Source organism: Acanthopagrus latus, chromosome 16, assembly GCF_904848185.1.
Source record: "Acanthopagrus latus isolate v.2019 chromosome 16, fAcaLat1.1, whole genome shotgun sequence".
Taxonomy (NCBI): domain Eukaryota; kingdom Metazoa; phylum Chordata; class Actinopteri; order Spariformes; family Sparidae; genus Acanthopagrus; species Acanthopagrus latus.
The window spans coordinates 25049404-25070110 of NC_051054.1; the positions used below are offsets into that span (position 1 = coordinate 25049404).

The 20707-nt window shown below is 43.7% G+C and overlaps 1 protein-coding gene across 2 annotated transcripts in view; it reads right to left on the reverse strand.

The window, feature by feature from the left end:
- The window catches only part of eipr1 (EARP complex and GARP complex interacting protein 1), a 171827-nt gene that overhangs the window by 121374 nt on the left and 29746 nt on the right, over positions 1-20707 (reverse strand). For both annotated transcript variants that reach the window (XM_037072218.1, XM_037072217.1), the window contains exon 4: positions 5987-6143. In XM_037072218.1, the coding sequence (XP_036928113.1) occupies positions 5987-6143 (157 nt within the window). The remainder of the gene's footprint in view (positions 1-5986; positions 6144-20707) is intronic.

Genomic DNA, 20707 nt, shown 5'->3' on the forward strand with positions numbered 1-20707 from the left:
GTCTGTCAGGTGTTGGACTTTCCTGGTGAAGCTCCTTTCTCTATCCTCAGCATCCTCCTTCACTTTGTCTAACTGAGCATGGAGCACACTACTCTCCTGTTTTAGTGCTTCTACACTTCTTCTGAGGTCAGATGCCAAGGCTTGGTTGTCTCTCTTGAGCTGCTGGAGTTCCTCATGAAGTTACTGCACAGTATTGTCTTGATGGTCAGACAGCCTGGCCTGGGTCAGCTCTTTGAATTCAGCAAAGGACAGCTCCAGCAGGGCCATCCTCTCCTTAGCTGGTTGGTGGAGCAGGTGTGGGAGGGGCAGAGATGGACAAGGTGGTGGGGTTCTCTGTTGGGCTCTCATAATCTTCACTGTCAGAGGGGACATTGATCCTCTTTGTGTTCACCTCAGCTTTTAACAAGGAGAATGCCTCTTCAAAGGACTTCAGGTTGGCCTCATTCCCCTGGACCATTATATTTGCGTTGGTGTAGCATGTGATGGTGAGCAGAGGGTCATCCTTGTTCAGCTGTTCATCTTTGCAGATCTTTAATTAGCCTCCTGAGCCTATGCCTTCACTGTATGTGTATGCTATCTTTCCAGATGTAGATGGAGTCGGTGAAGAATATGAGGTTGTTCTTCTTCCTTCCTTCTTTGTGTTGGGTGTAGTCAGTGCAGAGGACCTCTGGATTTTCCTGTAGTGTCTTGTCCTTGTGTTTTTCCCTAGCTGCTGCACTCTTACATTTAGCAGAGTATCCAACCTCACTGCTTTCTGTTCTGTTAGCTGCCTTATGTCAGGTTTCCATGGTGACCATTTGTTTACTCCACAGGGGGTGAGGCTAACTGTTTACTTTCTTTGCTTTTCTAGCCTTTGGTTTGTTTGTTTGTTCTTCTTCTTGCCTTCATAGGATACCTCTTCTGTTATTGTCTTTAGTGCAGTTTCTCATTATAAATGTTGGTACCAGGTAGTATCTTTGTTAGCAGTTGACATCAAGCTATACAGTTGACAGCTCGATAGTTGATGGTTCTTCTGTTTTGATAATTAATCTTGTTACCTCTTCTTTAGAGTCTTTTTCTGAAGAATATTTGAAAGTTCTTCTGTAAAATGTCCCACTTTTTAGGTCCAAGTTTGAGAAAAATTCAGGAGCTAATTTTTGATGCCGCTTCTTGTCATCTCTCTCTCTCTCTCTCTCTCTCTCTCACAACAATAACAACAATAATAAACAAAATATCAGTGTGCAGGTATGAACCCAGTCAGGATCAGCTGGTTCATGTGTAGGAAATCATGTCAGGTGTTGTGCAGCTCGTTTCTTCTCCTGTGGCAGGCATTCACATTTCTCGCTGCATCTACAGCAGTGCCAGTTTGCTCTCCTAGTAAATGGTGGAGTTTTTCTTGGTCTGATAGTTTGGGGAAGTTTGGGGTTGTACATGTGATTTTAGTGTGTATGTGGGTTCTGACGTCTGTGTATGTGTCACAGTGCAGCAGCTGCTCTGTCTCCACCTGTCTGTGTGGACAGAGCCGACACAGCCGGTCCTCTCCAGGCAGCCAGGCCTGTCTGTTTCTGCCGCTCTCTAAGGCAAGGCTGTGGTCACTGAGTCTGTACATAGTCAAAGTTTTCTTTACTCCCGGGTCAGTTAGAGATCAGATAATCTGCCATGGAGTACTGTCTGTTAAGGGCCAAATAGCATTGGAGTTTGCTTTGGGTTTTGGCTGTTGATGTCCAATAGTTGATGTAATTGTCTTTTTCTTTTGCCATAATTTGGTTGGGCTGGATAGTGTGAGGGCGGTCTTTGTGCCCGGTGCTGTTGGAGCTCAGCCTGTGGACCAGCTGGCTGAGGGGACTCCCTTCTCTGCTCTCCTCTTGGCATCGTAGGGCTTTGTAGTGGTAGGAGCTGGGCTCACTGGTTCTGAGGTGTTGGTAGGAATTTATTGCTCTTTTTCAGATCAGTTCAGCAGTTCAGCTCTGCATCCATTATTGGGGGTGTTCCTGTGAACTTTGAGGATGCTTTTGCAGATCTTAGTGTGCAAGCTTTCCATTGAGTATTTGTCCCATTTGTCGAAGTCTTGGTTGACGAGAGGGCCCCACACTTCATTACCATACAATACAATTGGTTCAGTTATTGATTGAAATATTTTTATCCAAATTTCGACAGGTATGTCTATGTTTGAAGACGTCTTTATAGTCCAGAAAGCTCTTCTGCCTTTTTCTCAGAGATCTTTAATGACCAGGTTGACATTTCCCGTGTATGCGATATTTAGTCCTAGATATGTGTAGCTGTTAGAGTTTTTTAAGTCCGTAGAGTCCAGCTGGAACCTGTGGGGATTTTTCTGACTCTTGCGTCATTTCTGGAAGACCATGACTTTTGTCTTTTCCAGGTTAACTTTCAGGGCCCAGGTCTGACAGAACTTTTGTAGGTGATCTAGTTGCTTGTGTTGCGCCTCCTTTGTCTGAGCGAGCAGTATTAGATCATCTGCAAATAGTAAACATTTAACTTCTGTGTCAGAGAGGGTGAGAACAGGGATCTCTGACTCTTCCAGGGATTTGGCCAGTTCATCTCTATATTGTAAACAGCCAGTTCATCCGTTTCCCCAGTTCCAATTTTGACAGCACATTTATCATTTATATACATTGTCTTAATAATGTTGTAGATTTTTCCTCCAATACCTTTTTCTGGTAATTTCAGAAACAAACCATGATGCCAAATTGAGTCGGATGCTTTCTTGAAATCTACAAAACAAGAGAATATTGTGTTGTTGTTCTGGTGGATGTGTTTCTGGATGAGGGTGTGAAGAGTGTAGATGTGGTCAGTGGTTCTGTGTTGTGGTGTAAAACCGATGTGACTCTTGCTCAGGACATTGTGCTCAATGAGAAGGTTTTGCAGTCGGCTGTTTAAGATGCTGCAGAATAACTTCCCCAGGTTGCTGCTGACACATATGCCTCTGTAATTGTTTGGATCATATTTCTCTCCACTTTTGAAGATTAGAGTGATAAGCCCTTGGCTCCAGGTGTCAGGGAAATTTCTAATGTTTAGTATCAGATTGAATAATTTCAGTATGACAGTCTTGATTTTCTGGCTGCTAAACTGAAGCATTTCATTTAAAATGTCATCAGGGCCACTTGCTTTCCTTGGCGTCAGGGTCTGGATCTTAGCCAGCAGTTCCCCTTCACTCATCTCATAATCTAAAGGATTTTGGTCTTTAATGACTGATTCAAGGATTTCTAGTTTGTTGAGCAGATTATTTTGGTCAGAATCCAGTGTGATTGCACTGTATAGATTTTCAAAATGTTTCTTCCATATTTCCCTGTTTTGAATAGCCAATTCTTCCTTGTTTGATTTGTTGAATGAATGCCATTTGTTCCAAAAATTGTTTGAGTCAATGGACTCCTCAGTCTCTTCAACTTGATGCTGTTCATGCTGCTCCTTTTTAGCTCTCAGTGTTTCCCAGTACTAGAGGTGGAGCTCATGAGTTTGAACTGTGATACTCATTTTTTTTCAGATTGGATAGAAACACTGCGCTGTCAAATATGGAGTTAATATCACGGACAGCCTGGTTCAGGCCGTTGTTACTGTGGGGATATGAGGTGGTGATAAAATGGTCTAATTGAGATTGGATTGCTGGATGACCGATGGCTCTCTGGTAGTCATCCTTACCATACAATTCCATCTATAAGGTTGTTTGGAGGGGTTGAGTTTACTGGGCTCTGGCACTTGGGGGACAGTTGGTGTCTTCCTAATGTATAGGGTGATTTTGCTGTGGTCAGATATGGGTGTGAGGGGGCTGACAGCGAATGCTCTTACACTGAAGGGCTCCAGTTCTGTAATGCTGTAGTCCACAGTGCTGTAGCCAAGAGGAGAGCTGTGAGTGTAGAGACCAAAGGAGTCTCCTCGAAGCCGACCTTTGGCGATGTACAGGCCAAGCACGTGACACAACTGCAGCAGTTGCTGCCCGTTTCTGTTGACAGTTTTGTCAAAGTTGTTCCTGTTTCGCTGTGAAGGAGAGGGGATGTTGATCTGGCCAGGTATATGTTTGTCTCCCTGTGTATTGATCAGATCTGGTTCTGTGCCTGTTCTGGCGTTAAGGTCACCACAGATCAGCATGTTTCCCTGTGTCTGGTAGAAGCTGATTTCATCTTCAAGGATGGAGAAGCTGTTTTCATTATAATAAGGGGATTCTGATGGGGGGATATAGGCTGTACACATGAATATGTCTGTCTGTGGAGACCACCTCTTTTTTAAATTTTGATCCAAATTGAAAAATCTCCTTTTTTTTTAATAATTCCATTGAGTGTGTAAGGTTCGTCTTGTACCAGATCAACATCCCTCCTGAATCTCTGCCTTGGCTTACACTTTTCAGTTTGGTAGATGGGAAAATGATTTCTCTATATCCTAAAGGACAACCAGTGGGCATGTCTCCTCTATTCCAAGTCTGCTGCAAAACAATGATATCTGAATTTTCTATCTCATTCTTAAAGTCTGAGGTCCTGCTCTTAAGGCCAAGATTAGAAAACCTCAGACCCTGGATGTTCCAACATGAGATTACAAAAGATTTAGCTGTCATTGGTTTAAAACTCAAATTGTAGCATTCTGTGTTAAAATGAGACAAATTTCCAATCCCATTGTCAATGAAGAGATAGGTTTTAGAACATTTTAGATATCAGGAGTTTGGATCTAATAATATTATAACCCTTTAACATGGATGAATAAATAAATAAGTACATATGTACAATAATAGATAATAAGAGAAAGACAGAGCAGAGCCGCAGCAGACAGAAAAGTGGCTTTGTACGCTCAACACACTCACATCACCATATTACATATGTAATGCGTACAATAAATAACCATGGCATTTTTATACCGCTGTTTTTTTTTTCACATCTTTATGCACAACAGGAATATTCAGCAATTAATATTTATTCATTAAATAACACACACAAAACAGGCACTTTTTAATATGAGGTAAAAGGGGCTCAAGCACTCCTTTGGCCCTATGTGTGCACACGCCTGTTCAGCAGCATAAACGAACGTGCGAGACACTGAAAACAGAGGTTGGGAATTTTTCCGGCAGACGTTTTGAAGATCTTTGATGATGATGATGACCAGTATAAACACCATTTTCGCATATGTCACGGTGCATGTTTGGGCGTGTGTTACAACTAATTAAACCTATACCACCTATTAGCAGGTTTTCTCCATAGACTTCATAAAGTCACATTGCTTTTCTGCATGTTCTCATTAAAGTGCCCAAGTCAAACACGCAAGCACAATCCAATCTGCATTGTGGAATATCACAAATCGCTGTGTATGTTACTTTTATATACCTGCCATTGTGGCTGGCAGATTTTGTAAAACCATCCTACACTACACAAAATCACACTCATTTGGCCGGTAGTGGGTGCTGATTTAGTGAAAAATCAATTGGAAATGTATAACGAGAACAAACATAAGAAGCAATATACCTCAATACCATTATACGTAGTATAAAATATATATATATATATATATATATATATATATATATATATATATATTAATTAATGATAAGCAGAAGGACTGATTGTTATTTTATTTAGCTGCAGCCACTAAAATCAGAACATGTAATCAGAACCACAACCTGAAAAAGACAACATTTAAGACCATGTTTTTTCAGTCCTGTTACTGGGGCACCGCTGCCTTGCATGTTTCCCTGCTCCAACACACCTGATTCAAATGATCAGCTCATCATCAAGCTCTGCTGAGGTCTGATAATGACCCAATCAATTAAAACGTCACACGATCATGCCTAAGCCATTTTAATCACTGTAACATCCAGTCTCATTATATATGAGTCAGTGAGTATTTCTGATTCAGATCAGGCAACATGTATTGTAAAAAAATATTAAACACCCCATCCTAGAAATACATATGGGATATAAAAACATATAATTTCATACAATGTGGACCTAAAAATAATTGCACTTGCACTGTGAATGTAACTGTGTAACTGTTTCCTAGCAGCACCTACCAGGCAGTGTTGCTGTGGGTGCTGTCATCTAGGTGACAGAGCAACTCCAGGCTTTGGGGGTTGTGGGCGGAGTCGTCAGGTGACTCATGGCTTCCTGTTTCCCAATCAGAGGGCATCCGCCATACTGCCGCACAGGACACCACCCTGCTGTCACTTGCTGTAGAGGTCACACACAGAAAAACACAGAAACACACACACACACACACACACACACACACACACACACACACACACACACACACACACACACTTTATAAGAATACGTGTGTGTGAACAGGCGCTAATGTGGTGATGTGAATATGCTTCACAAAAAATCCACATCACAATTGAGTTATTTTGGTACATCTAAACCAGAGCCAAAGCTGCTAATTGGATCCAGTGGAGTAAATGTAGAATTGATACTGTAATTTGATTAAAGGTTTAAGGCTGGAGGAGATAACCAATCACAATGTGAGAAAGGGAGAGAGACAGAAAACAGAGAGAGTGAAAGAGCCTAATTTCTTTTTGGTGTAGATATTTGCAGTGTGTGGGCACGTGTGCTGGCTATGAAACACTGGTGCTTGGCCTATTTGTCAAATTAAAAAGCAAGGTGGTGCGAGTGCACAGGCTCGAGTGGTTTTAGATATTCCTACACTTGGAGTGATTGGGCAAGAAATCATCTTGAACAAAAGCCTTTTCTTGCTCTCATATTGGAGTGCCAATGGGAGGCAGCATCAAAACACTACATGGACGCCCTTGTGAATGTGTGTTTCTATGTATGCATTTTTGAGTGCGAGTATGTGGTGTCTGTGCTAGGGCGTGGTGAGCTGTCCAGCCTGGTCTAGAGTTGCTGAGAGGGTGGTCAAGCTTGGTGTCTTCCCTAGGTCTACAGTGGACTCTGCATCAACCTGCCCCATCTGACATAGATGTCTGCTCCTGTGTGAAGCAACCTGCGACACATTTGCACACCTTCTATTCTTGAGAGAACCCAGATAGAGAACACATTACAAGATTCCACCAAATACATGTCCACTGCGTTACGGCTCCGCCACGGCAGCGGTAGCTATTTCGAGCTTTACTACATTTTTGGTTCTAATCTGTCTTTTTTTTTTTTGGTTTCATCGCTGAAACAAGCATTTCCTGCAACAGAAATACAATTATCAGCATTGGAGAAGAAAGCGCACGTTTTGGATTATTATCATACCAGCTGTGCATTGTCTAATGTCATAGATCCTTACCCACCATGCATCGTGGAAAGTCACAAAGATACTCTAAATTAAGTCTGACTGCCATCAGTAAATAGTGGACCCTGTCTGGCTCTCACTCAAAAGGAGTAATGCTGTTTCCGGGGAGAAGTTCACTGAAATCTATACCAGGATGGCTGACCGTTTCAGTGATTTTTTTAATCTGTTGCCAGAGACACTAACACAATAGTGGAAGGCACCAAAGACATGGTGAGTTTAAGTTTTTTGCTGTAAATCCAAATCACCACCACTCAACTGTGGGAGCCGCTTGGATCTCCCTGCCAGGGACAGGCGCTGTTTTTGGGGTGGAAACGTGATGAAGAGTCGGTAGGGCCGACAGGATGATAGCCACTTTTCCATTAAATTTGGTGCTTTTTTCCTCCTATTAGAAGCTGACGACTCTACCTACTGCCACATTATTGTTGTTTGGTCTTTTAATTTTGCTTTGTGGGTTTACGTTTGGGACATGTGTCTTTCATTTGATGAGTGAAGGATCTGTTTAGTTGTCAGACCGTGAACAGCATTAGACCGACACATCCATGTCTCATGCTGCCTGCTTTTCCATTCAGGCAGATGTCTTGCCTCTGTTGTGGCCCTGTTAGTACGTATGCTGGTAAATCAGAGGCAGAACAAAACTGTCATTCCGCCTCTATAACCTTTGCATAGATAGCGAGGCAGAGTACCAGTGCAAGCTTCCCACCTTGAAAGGCAGTGTGAATGGGGCTAATGTTGAGTTCAATCCCTTTTTTTGTAATTAATTCTTTATATTTCATGTGTTTTTATGCAAATTCATTTTTGTAATGTGTTTAAATCATGAATATGAAATAATTACTACTATGTATGTAATTATTTACCTGTGCATTCACCATTCCTCACTTGCATTGTTGTGTTTTTTTGTTACACAAAAAAATGCTAAATAAAACTGGATGGAATCAAGGGTGTAGGAACTGGAGGGGGGGAGGTCCCCTCCAATATTGGAGACAGGCGCATTTGTCCCACCCAAAATTATACCGCAGAGGAGAAAAATATTTATCATACATATTATTTTGAAATCTTTGACTCACTTGCTTTTATTCTGAAAGTGCAACACAGCGTCTTTTCATGGCCGGCCGGCCTGCCCCCTCAACAGCTCAGACTGTTTGGGAAGCGGGATTCTGCAGCTGGTGACAGGCCAGAGGTTAAGATGAAAAGACAGCAGCAGCCCAGTTTAAATTTCTTTCTTTCTCATGGGGTAGAAAAGAAAGAAAGGAAATTTGATTTGGCAATAATTTTGTCAAGGAGGATAATTATATTTTCTGTCTAACAATAGACTTGTTGATGTTAAGATGATGTTTTGATTCAACATCTAACTAGTACACTCTTGCAAGGTAAACATTGTTGCTATTAACATTACTAGCCAATGTTGGCTGGCGAAAATATGGCAGACTTTCCATAACGGACAAAAGCAATTTGATACTAAAAACAGTATTTAAGATGGTTGTAAAAGCACACGATTTTTCTATTAATTTGACCCATGTAACTTGAAAACGAGTAACATTACACATCTCCCACATCTAGAAAGGAATTAGTCTGTCAGTGTTTTCCGCTTGTTCTTGACATTCCCATCAGTATTTTTCTGTAACTTATTCATCTCCACTGATTTCATATTAGAGATCAGATGAAGTTCAGCTGGAAACTAACACTGATGAGGGTGATGCAGGGAGAGCCAGCACTGCATAGTTGCAAGTATGTGTTATTATGAAGGCTGAGGTGATTTTAGTTTGCTGATCATGAGAGGAAGGTTAGAACATAAGAACTGAACACAGTTTTAAACAATAATATAACAAACATGATTTTAATATTGCACTAGCTTTCCAATCAGTATTTTTCTATACCTTATTCAACTAACCTTAAAGGGTTAGGGTACTTGTAGTAACTGCAGTCTTGTTGACATTTCCCTTTTAGGATGTTCAGAGCACGGACAAACAGTTGAGAGACAGTGAAGTGTCCAGCTGCGACTTTACTGAGGTCCGCCCTGTGTTGGCAGCAGGAGGACGGTTAGCTCACCTGCCAGAGCCTCACGCTGAATCACTGGAAACTGATTTAGGGACTGTATTTAAATTACTTCTCATAAATGTATTAAAACAGAATAACTGCAGTCTTTTCAATATCTTCAATGTCATGTGACCCAGTGGCTTCAAACCAGCAGCACATTGTATAAGTAAACTGGATAAGGGAGACACAGATGTTTTATTGTATTTTAGTGCTTCCTCTATTATGTATGAATATTAATATGCAGAAATTATGATTTTTCTCAATAGCTTCCATGCCATGTGGCCATGTCCTGTTTCCATAAACAATCTAAGAATGGGTTCTTTTGGACGTGTGGGGCAAACTATTTCTTTCTTAGCTGAAGTCTACAACAGGACAAAATAAATGTAAAGAGAGACATAGTCGAACCATATATTTTCCTGTTTTTGTTTTTGTCCTTTGCCAATCACACCTATGATTAACAGATCTGTCAGGTTTCTGATAAATGTCCCCCGCCACCATTAAACTCATTCCTACGCCCCTGTTTGGAAGCATACATTGACACAAACATAGGTCTGTATAGGCAGGTATACTGAACAACCTTTGAAATCCACAGAGTAAAGCTGGCACAAAAGCCTTTCCAGCAGGTTGGAGTGTTTCATTTCAACTATTGTCAACACAATAGGTCTTTCATGTTTTGCTATTTCTCACAAAGATATAAAATTCACAAAAACATCAGTAGAATAGTTTAGTTTTATTAGAACATGTTATGACTGTATTTATTATACAGTGTCAGCAGTGACATGATCAGTCTAAGCTATTTGCATCCCTCTTTAAGGAAGGAAATAAGGTTATGTACAGTTGTGGAAAACTTGGACTGCCAACAAAAAATGTGTTCATCAGACATCCACATGATCTTCATAGGACACAAGGTTTACAAAGAACAGATTAGTGTGGTCTTCAGCCACTTTTGACTTACTTGTCATTATCATTTGGATGCCTGATAAAGGATCTTCCAGCTCTGCAGGCCTGGCTGTTTCTTCATGGTGGTAAAAGCCAGACCTGCTCTTTGCTCATACCTGTTACTAACTGTACACAATCTATAATAGTGTTACTGCTGCTGTTAAACATATGTTAAAGAAAAAAAAAAAAAAAAAATGTGATGTTCTAACATATTGCAAAACATGACATCACATTATCTTTTCCTTGGTGGCGATATAAATTGTGTACTTTCCCCTACCTTAGATCGCAGTTCCTCCAAAAAGACGTCTTTGTCTAAATCAGCACACACAATAAAGCTTTTTCTTAAAACATATGGTGTAGTGGATGTATGGCGATTTCGTAATCCCACTGCTAGAGCATACTCCTTTTTCTCCCCAGTGCACAAGAGCTATTCTCGTATAGATACTTTTTTCCTGGACAAAAGACTTCTATCTTCTGTAACTAAGTGTGATTATGATGCCATAGTCATTTCAGATCATGGTCCACTAACCACGAAAATCAGTATTCCTAATACACAACATAACTACCGCCCTTGGAGACTGAATCCTCTTCTCTTATCAGAAGGGTCTTTTACCAACTTTATTTCATCTGAAATAAAAAAATTTCTTGATACTAATCAAATGCCAGGAATGTCATACTCAACTATATGGGAATCTTTAAAAGCCTATCTACGAGGCCAAATCATTTCTTATTGAGCAAATAAAAAGAAAACAAATACAGTGCACCTTAAAGAACTAACAGATCAAATACTGGAATTGGATATGCTATACAGCCATCAACCATCTCCTGACTTAGCAAAAAAACGTCTGTCTTTGCAGACCGAATTTGATATCCTATCAACGCAACAGGCTGAATATCTCCTCTCCAAATCTAGACATGGGTGCTATGAACATGGAGAAAAAAATTTGACGTATTCTTGCACAGTTACGACAAAGAACTGCCAACCAGACTATACCTGAAATCTATGATGAACAAGGTTCAAAGTGTACAGATAGCCTCAAAATTAACTCCTGTTTTCAAAATTTCTATCAAGTACTATACACATCAGAATGTCCAACTACACCCTCCGTGTTGGAGGACTTTTTAAGATCCCTAAATGTTCCATCCGTTGACCCAAACATAGCTGACTCATTGGAGAAAGACTTCTCGGCCCTGGAAATAATATCTGCAATTACATCTATGCAAAGCGGCAAGTCCCCAGGGCTGGACGGATATCCGACAGATTTCTTCAAAAAATTCTCAGACCAACTTGCCCCTTTACTAATGTCAGTTTTTGAAGAATCACTTTCACTTAAGACTTTACCTCTGACCATGCGCCAAGCAGTAATCTCTGTAATTCTCAAAAAAGGGAAGAACCCTCTAGAGTGCAGTTCATTCCGCCCAATTTCTCTCCTTAACACGGATGCAAAAATCCTTGCCAAGGTTCTGGCACGCCGACTGGAAGGTGTTCTTCCCTCCACTATATCACCTGACCAAACAGGTTTTATTAATAATCATTACTCTTTTTTCAATGTCAGGCGCCTTTTTAACATCCTTTATAGCCCCTCTCCACCTGGTGTGCCAGAGGTCGTTCTCTCTCTTGATGCTGAAAAGGCGTTCGACAGGGTGGAGTGGGGCTATCTTAGTACACTAGAGAGGTTTGGATTTGGCAATAAATTCATATCATGGATCAGACTTCTATATACTTCTCCAATGGCTGCTGTTCGTACTAATAATAATTTGTCCCCTTTTTTCAAGCTTAAACGTGGTACAAGACAGGGATGCCTCATGTCACCGCTTCTTTTTGCGGTTGCAATGGAACCACTAGTTCTAGCTCTGAGGCAAAATACTGATATCAGAGGAATTAATCTAGCAGTTGTCCTCAGTCATCTGTATTATTGTATTTCTTTTTTTTTGTTTTTTTATCATCTGGTTATGTGGGCTATGCGAGTTCTGTATTTTGAACTATGTATTTCATACTGTGAACTCTGTATGTCTGGTATTTGGGGCGGGGTAGATGGGGTTTACGTTCTGTTGGACCTATGTTAAATTGTAAACTATAACTTGTAAAACTAAATAAAAATACCTTGATCAAAAAAAATATGATGAATTGAATAAGATTTCAGTCAGTCTATTAGGGTGTCATTTGTTAATATCTGAAATAAAGGTAACTTATAACTGACAGCAGAGAAAGAACATGCAAAACTCAAACAAACTGCTGAACCTCGAACACAGTCAAAAAAAGCTACCATCATATGATATTCACATGTGGCAGTTGTGTATAGGTTTACATTATACCGTGTTTAGCCCAGTTTTAGCAACACAAGAGTAACAAAAAAATACATCACATCACGCATACTGCTACAGTTTGTTTGTCATTAGTTACACTGAAGATATGTTCCAGTAAACAGCCAACATTAGATGGTACTAAAGAAACGGTAAGCTTTTTACTTGCCCAGAGCTGTTTCCAGCTATATGCAATGCTGTTTAGCTTCTTTTCCCTGCTGTTGATGGGGTTTCTTTCTGGGAGCTATATTTGAGATGGCGATGATAGCAGTTGTTTTTCTGCAGCTTCTGCAGCTTTGTGTTTACTAAATAAATCAGGCTGTAAACTTTGATGTGTTGCCATTCCCTCCAGCTGGCTAAACTTATTCATACTCTCCTGCAGCACAGTAGAGACTACAGTGACTCACTATGGAGGTGGTGGTATTAAAAGGAGGGACAGCTCGTCCTGGCTGCTTAGCAGTGGATGACTCTGCAATACAGTACATGGGCATCTTGTACATCATAATGCCACATAAGAAAGATAAAACAGATGGATAAGATCAGATAAGAAATGTTAATTCTTCACACCGTGCTAATAGGGCTCTTTTTTTAATGTTAACATGATGACCAGTTTGTACATAATGCACCTTTAAGACTAGACTACATAGTACAGCAAAAAATATTTCAAAAGTGGGATGTGACTGGACTGCAACACAATATAAGTCAACAGAAGCAGGGAAGTATTTACAGCCCAACAAAACTGAAGTCTTAGAGGGAAAGTTGTTTTTTTCCCTTTAAACAACAAGTTCATCCAACAATAAGAAGGAAGTTTTGTAGTTCACATAACATTTCTGGAACTTTACTGGAAAACAGCATTGCAAACACTCTCATATGCAAGTTATGTAAATGAGGATTCGTTTTACTCCTCCTTGAACCGGCACCTTATCGTGGTGGAGGGGTTTGAGCACCTGAATGATCCTAGGAGCTACGTTGTCTGGGGCTTAATGCCCCTGGTAGGGTCTCCCAAGGCAAACAGGTCCTAGGTGACAGGTCAGACTAATATCGGTTCAAAAGCCCCTAATGACAGAATATCGAGGATGTTTACGTTGCCCAGATTGGCGTCACCGGGGAACCACCCTGGAGCCAGGCCTGGGGTTGGGGCTCGCAGGTGAGCGCCTGGTGGCCAGGTCTTTGCCCACGGGACCCGGCCAGGCGCAGCGCGAAGGAGTGACCTGGGCCTGCTCTCCAGTGAGCTCACCACTCGCAGGAGGGTTCAGAAGGGGCAGGTGCTGTGTGATTTGGGTGGCAATCGTGGGCGGGGGCCCCGGCAACCCAATCCCCGAACTCCTTGAGAGAGGCTGGACTCTCTTCTATTCTGGAGTTGCCCAGTGAGATGAGGCGAGCTGGCAGCTCAGCCCCCGCGTGTTGGAGTTTACCCCAGTGAACGAGAGGGTTGTTTCCCTGCGCCTTTGGGTCAGGGATGGGTCTGTCACTGTTGTTTCGGCTTATGGGCCGAACAGCAGTGCAGAGTACCCTGCCTTCTTGGAGTCCCTGGGAGGGGTACTGGAGAGTGCTCCAACCGGGGACTCTCTCGTTCTACTGGGGGACTTCAACGCTCACGTGGGTAGTGACAGTGTTCCCTGGAGGGGTGTGATTGGGAGGAACGGCCTCCCCGATGGACTTTGTGGTCATGTCATCTGACCTCCGGCCGTATGTCTTGGATATTCGGGTGAAGAGAGAGGCTGAACTGTCAACTGATCACCACTTGGTGGTGAGTCGGATCCGCTGGCAGGGGAGGAAGCTGGACAGACCTGGCGGACCCAAGCGGATTGTGAGGGTCTGCTGGGAACGTCTGGCAGAACCCTCTGTCTGGGAGGTCTTTAACTCCAACCTCCAGGAGAGCTTGGACCAGATCCAGAGGGAGGTTGGGGACATTGAGTCCAAATGGACCATGTTCTCCACTATTGTTGACGCGGCTGTCCGGAGCTGTGGCCGTAAGGTCTCCGGTGCCTGTCGTGGCGGCGATCCCCGAACCTGGTGGTGGACTCCGGAAGTAAGGGATGCTGTCAAAATGAAGAAAGAGTCCTCTCAAGCCTGGTTGGCCCGGGAGACTCCTGAGGCAGCTGATGGGTACTGGCAGGCCAAGCAAGTGGCAGCACGGGCAGTTGCGGAAGCAAAAACTTGGGTCTTGGAAAAGTTCGGGGAGGCCATGTAGGAGGACTATTAGTCGGCCTCGCAAACCATCCGGCGCCTCAGGAGGGGGAAGCAGTCCTCCACCAACACTGTTTACAGTGGAGGTGGGGAGCTGTTGACCTCGACTGGGGACATTGTCGGGTGGTGGAAGGAATACTTTGAGGATCTCCTCAATCCCACTGACATGCCTTCCATAGAGGAAGCAGAGGCTGGGGACTCAGAGGTTGCCTCATGCATCATCTGAGCTGAAGTCACTGAGGTAGTCGGGAAGCTCCTCAGTGGCAAAGCACCGGGGGTGGATGAGATCCACCCTGAGTACCTCAAGTCTCTGGATGTTGTGGGGCTGTCTTGGTTGACAAGTCTCTGCAGCATCGCATGGCAGTCGGGGACAGTGCCTCTGGACTGGCAGACTGGGGTGGTGGTCCCCCTATTCAAAAAGGAGGACCAGAGGGTGTGTTCCAACTATTGGGGGATCACACTCCTCAGCCTCCCTGGGAAAGTCTATTCCAGGGTACTGGAGAGGGGAATTCGGCCGATAGTCGAACCTCGGATTCAGGAGTAACATTGCGGTTTTTGTCCAGGCCGCGGAACACTGTACCAGCTCTATACTCTCCGCAGGGTGCTCAAGGGTTCATGGGAGTTTGCCCAACCAGTCCACGTGTGTTTTGTGGACTTGGAGAAAGCATTTGACTATGTCCCTCATGGCATTCTGTGGGAGGTGCTCCGGGAGTGCGGGGTCGGAGGTCCTCTGTTAAGGGCTGTATGGTCCCTGTTCTCCCGGAGGAGAAGCTTGGGTCGCATTGCCGGCAGTAAGTCAGACCGGTTCCCAGTGCATGTTGGACTCCAGCAGAGCTGCCCTTTGTCACCGGGTCTGTTCATTATTTTTACGGACAGAATTTCTTGGCGCAGCCACGGGCCAGAGGGGGTCTGGTTCGGGAGCCACAGGACTTCATCTCTGCTTTTTGCGGATGATGCTCCTTCGAGCCAGGACCTCCAACATGTCCTGGGGTGGTTTGCAGCCAAGTGTGAAGCGGCTGGGATGAGAATCAGCACCTCCAAGTCCGAGGCCATGGTTCTCAACCGGAAAAAGGTGGCTTGCTCCCTCCGGGTTGGGGGAGAGTTACTTCCTCAAGTAGAGGAGTTTAAGTATCTTGGGGTCTTGTTCACGAGTGAGGGAAGGATGAAGCATGAGATTGACAGGCGGTTCGGTGCAGCGGCTGCAGTAATGCGGTTGTTGTATCGGTCTGTCGTGGTGAAGAGGGAGCTGAGTCGAAAGGCAAAGCTCTCGATTTACCAGTCAATCTACGTTCCTACCCTCACCTATGGTCATGAACTTTGGGTCATGACTGAAAGAATAAGATCGCGGATACAAGCGGCTGAAATGAGTTTCCTCCGCAGGGTGGCGGGGTGCTCCCTTAGATCTAGGATAGGGTGAGGAGCTCTGTCACCCGGGAGGAGCTTGGAGTAGAGCCGCTGCTCCTCCACATTGAGAGGAGCCAGCTGAGATGGCTCTGGCATCTGTTTCGGATGCCCCCAGGACACCTCCCTTGGGAGGTGTTCCTGGCATGTCCCGCCGGGAGAAGACCCTGAGGGAGACCCATGACACGCTGGAGTGACTATGTCACCCAGCTGGCCTGAGAACGCCTTGGGATCCTCCTGGAAGAGCTGGAGGAAGTGTCCAGGGTGAGGGAAGTCTGGGTGTCCCTGCTCAGGCAGCTGCCCCCGCGATCCGGTCCCGGATAAGCGGACGAAAATGGATGGATGGATGGATTTGTTTTACTATAAAATAAATGAAAAAAAAAAAAAAAAAAAAAAAAAAAAAAAAACACGAATGGCACCATACAGCTTGCATGCTTTTAAGTCTCCAAAAATGATTTAAACGTGTGGCTCAGGGCTAGAGCCAGTGTCATGGTATTGGAAGGATGCCGGTTCAATTCCCATGGTCGGCATGTCGAAGTGTCCTTGGGCAAGATACTGAACCTGAAACTGATCTGCTGGTTGGCACCTTACACTACGATATGTACAAGACTGCAGCATCCCACAAACACCGACTAAAAAACAGCCAACATTAGCAGAATCATTTAATCATCGCGTCCCATATGAGAAGAAAAGGTCCCAGTGGACAGTTTTTCACGGATGCAGTCATGTTGTATATTGCTAAAGATGTGGTGCACATATATACAGAGGAAAAGCCGGAGGTTTTCGACCCCAGGTTTGTGCTACGAAGCCGCACGGGGGCAAGTCTCAAGCCAGAGGTAGTAGGGTAGGCTCGTCTTCTTTGCCAAAAATGTGTAAAATAGACAACAAGCGCACACTTCATGTCCTGTACATCTACCAGCATGTGATGTTTACTATGCAATGCATGCAGATGTTTAATTTAGTTTACGTATTGTGACGGCCCACACTTCCTGAGTTTCCTAGCAACTCACCCAGAGGGTGCTCTCTTACTAGGCTGCCTCCACCTCTGTACCATGGCGAACATTCAGACATGTTAACATTTCTGACTACATTCTTTCATCTTGACTCTTTTGCTTAAAATATGTTATAGGTTAAAATGAAACCATTTGATTTTGGCACTTTTTGTATGTGGAAGTTTCCTCTGTTGTTACAAGCCTGAGCAGGGTTTGCAACAAATGGGGGCTCATCTGGGATCAGTTGTCCCTTAAGAAAGTTTTTAATATTTCTTCCTGAGTTGGCTCTTTTGGTTAAGCAGATTAAGAGAAAAAGTACCTCTTTGTGTTTTAGGGTGTTTGCAGTGTTACCTGTCAGCATTTTTGGTTAAGTGCCCCTGTAGTTATTGTTGAAGGAAGCTTCACACACATAGTGGTTTTCATTTGTTGTTGCCCAGATTGGGAGGTCTAAAATAGGCTTAAAATATAGGTGTGTTGGTGTATGGTAAGAGTTATCTTTCCCAATAGGCATAAGAAATTTGGTCTGGGTGACTTGTTTTTTTTTTTTTAGTTTGTTATTTTTGTGCACTAGTGTGGTTAGAGCAATTTGTTCGGGGACACTACCATGGTTAAGTGGGTCACCAGCAAGCTGGTTGCTTAACCGAGCTATTGGGCTCAGTGTTTAATATACCCACCACAACTTTTGCATGAAGTCTAGGGGTGAAGTTAGTTATTTAGACACCCTGTTTAGGTAGTTAGCTAGGGGAAAGCATGCTCCTTCCACAATTTTGGTTGATTTGTCTGGCACACCTAGCTGAGATGTGTTGCAGCTCATAGCCATTTCTGATTCAAATTGCACAGGATAGTCATTTCAGGTGCTAATTGCTAGTTTTCATGTGGACATGGCTTCTGTAGCTGAATTTGTAAAGAATCCTAGTGAGGCGTTATTGAAGGCCCTCAGTAAGGAATAGCAGAACAGTTTGATGTTGAGTGTTCAAAACAAGCAAAAATGGACACTATTTTGTCTAGTTTAAAGGCACACCTGGTTGAGCAGGAAGGGTTGCCAAATGTAGATGTGTGCAGCACTGATCAAATGTCCACTGAGTTAGGTGGATCTCCACAATGGTGGTTTAGGAGCTGGTTTAACCTTTGAGCAGCAGAAGGAACTGTTAATGTTGCAGCATCAGCAGGAGCAGCAGAGCTTAGAACACTACCGTATTGAACTAGTTAGAGATGGGAAGTTTTCTGATTCCTTTCAAAGCAACCCATCAGGATCCAGTTGCCACTTTGATGTTGCCACTAACCTGAAGCTGGTTCCAAGTTTTTCGGAAAAGGATCCTGATACATTCTTTCTGTTATTTGAAAGGTTGGCAAAAACCAGGAAGTGGACAGACACTGAATAAACATTCTTGTTGCAGTGTGTCCTCACTGGGAAAGTCCAGGAAGCTTTTTCTGCATTGAGTATGGCTGAGAGTGAAAATTATAAAGAGGTTACAACTGCAGTGTTAAAAGTGTATGAGCTAGTACCGGAGGCATACCCACAAAAATTTAGGAATGTTCTGAGACAGGATAAAACACATGTGGAGTTTGTCAGGGAATTAACTACTCTTTTAAATTGCTCACAACAAATACATGAGCTTCTTTTGTTAAAACAGTTCAAGTCTACTCTGCCAGATCGGTTAACAACTTACTTAAATGAGCACAAAGAAAAAACTGCATCTGAAGCTGCAGTCTTAGCAGATGAATACATCTTGACACACATAGTCTGTGGTGACTGGTGTTGAAGAGAGTCTCTTCCCAACAGCCAACAGTTGGATAGGGTTAGAAGTGCCCCATATATTCCTTGGGGAAAAGTAAGTGGTCGTGTGCAGCAAGGCCTGCGTAAAACCTGTAACTACTGCCTAGGACAAGGTCATTGGAAAAACAAATGACCCATGTTAAAATCCAGATCTAGATCAAAACAGGGGACTACCCATGCAAAGCCTGTTGCCCTCACTGTCTCAGTCCATGCAACAGAGAAGGCAGAAGCTATAGCTGCTGTTAAAAGGCATACAAAATCTATTGAAATAGTTGCCCTTGGCAGTTCTATGGCTTCTAGGGTAGTAAGTGAACCTGCTTTGGAATCAGTTGATCCAGGCTATCAATGATATATCTCCAGGGGTTTTGTGGTGATCTGCCGGTTCAGGGCATACAAGTTATCCTGGGAAATCATTTGGCCGGTGCGCGTATCTTTGATGTTGCAACTTTGTCTTCGTCCCCTGTGGCTGTGTCCATGCCCTCTACTGGTGTTGCCTCCCCTGGGAGGCAGATGAATTCAACAGTTGGTCCAGCATGTGTAGTGACAAGGTCTCAGAGCCATGCTGATCATCATACTGGTAAAAGGGTAAAAGAGGAGCTTAAAAGCTCATCAACTGTGTGTATTCCATTATCTGACTTTTTGCTATCAGTCACTCGCAGGATGACAGAGAGCACTCGAGTTGATACAGGAACAGGAAAATGATTCTTCCCTGAAAGAATTACTCAATCGGGTCTGCACAGTTGATGAAACTTGATGCTGCTCAAGGGTACTTCCGAGAACATGGCTTGTTGGTGAGAAAGTGGGTTCCCCAGGGTGAAAATGTTGTTGGGGATGTAATTTTTCAAATTGTACTGCCAGCTAAACTAGATAGATAGATCCTTGTCCATGATGGATAACAGTTTATTCAGTGTTCAAGACCCTGAGCCTGAGACCAAGTACAGCCTTCTTGATGATTTTATCAAGTCTGTTAGTGTCACTGGCTCTGATGCTGCTGCCCAAACACACAGCAGCAAAGAAAATTACACTGGCAACAGCAGACTGGTAAACGATCTCCAACATCTTGCTGCACACATTGAAGGATCTCAGCTTCCTCAGGAAATAGAGTCTGCTCATCCCCTTCCTGTACACAGCCTCGGTATGAGATTTCCAGTCCAGTCTGTCGTTGATCACCACTCCCAGGTATTTGTAGCCCTCCACCTCTTCCACTGATCTGTAGTGGCTGCAAAGGCATCTTCTTCCTCCCGAAGTTGATCACCATCTTGATCATGGTCTTGTCGACATTCAGCCTCAGATGATTTTGTTCGGACCCCTCTCCAAAGCCGTCTACCACCAGTGTCCTGTACTCACCCTCCTCTCGTCTCATCGACTCCTACATGGGGCAAATTGCAAAGGGTTCAGGAACGTCCTCACCTGTGGCCTCAGATGGGCTAAGATCAGTCTCTACAGGACCTTCATCACATGAGATGTGAGAGCGACTGGTCTGTAGTCTGCCGGGTCAGATGGCCTCGACGTCTTGGGGACTGGAACCAAGCAGGACTTTTTCCACAGCATCGGGACCTTCTCTTGACTCAGACTCAGGTTGTACAGATGTCCCAGTACAGGAGGCAGCTGGCTGGCACAGGTCTTCAGGATCCTGGGTGTGATGCCATCAGGGCCTACAGCCTTTCAGCCGCCTAAGGACGGACCCTACTTTCAAATTAAAAGCCCCCCACTAAGAAGCCAGTTCTAAACTCCAATGGGGTGCAATGTAAAGCTCTTATTTTGAAGACAAATTCAAAGTCACTGTTCACAGCCCAACTTCAAGCTTCACGTCACGCCACATGTTTACGCCTACTTCAGAGGCGGCTTTTGGAAAAGTAGG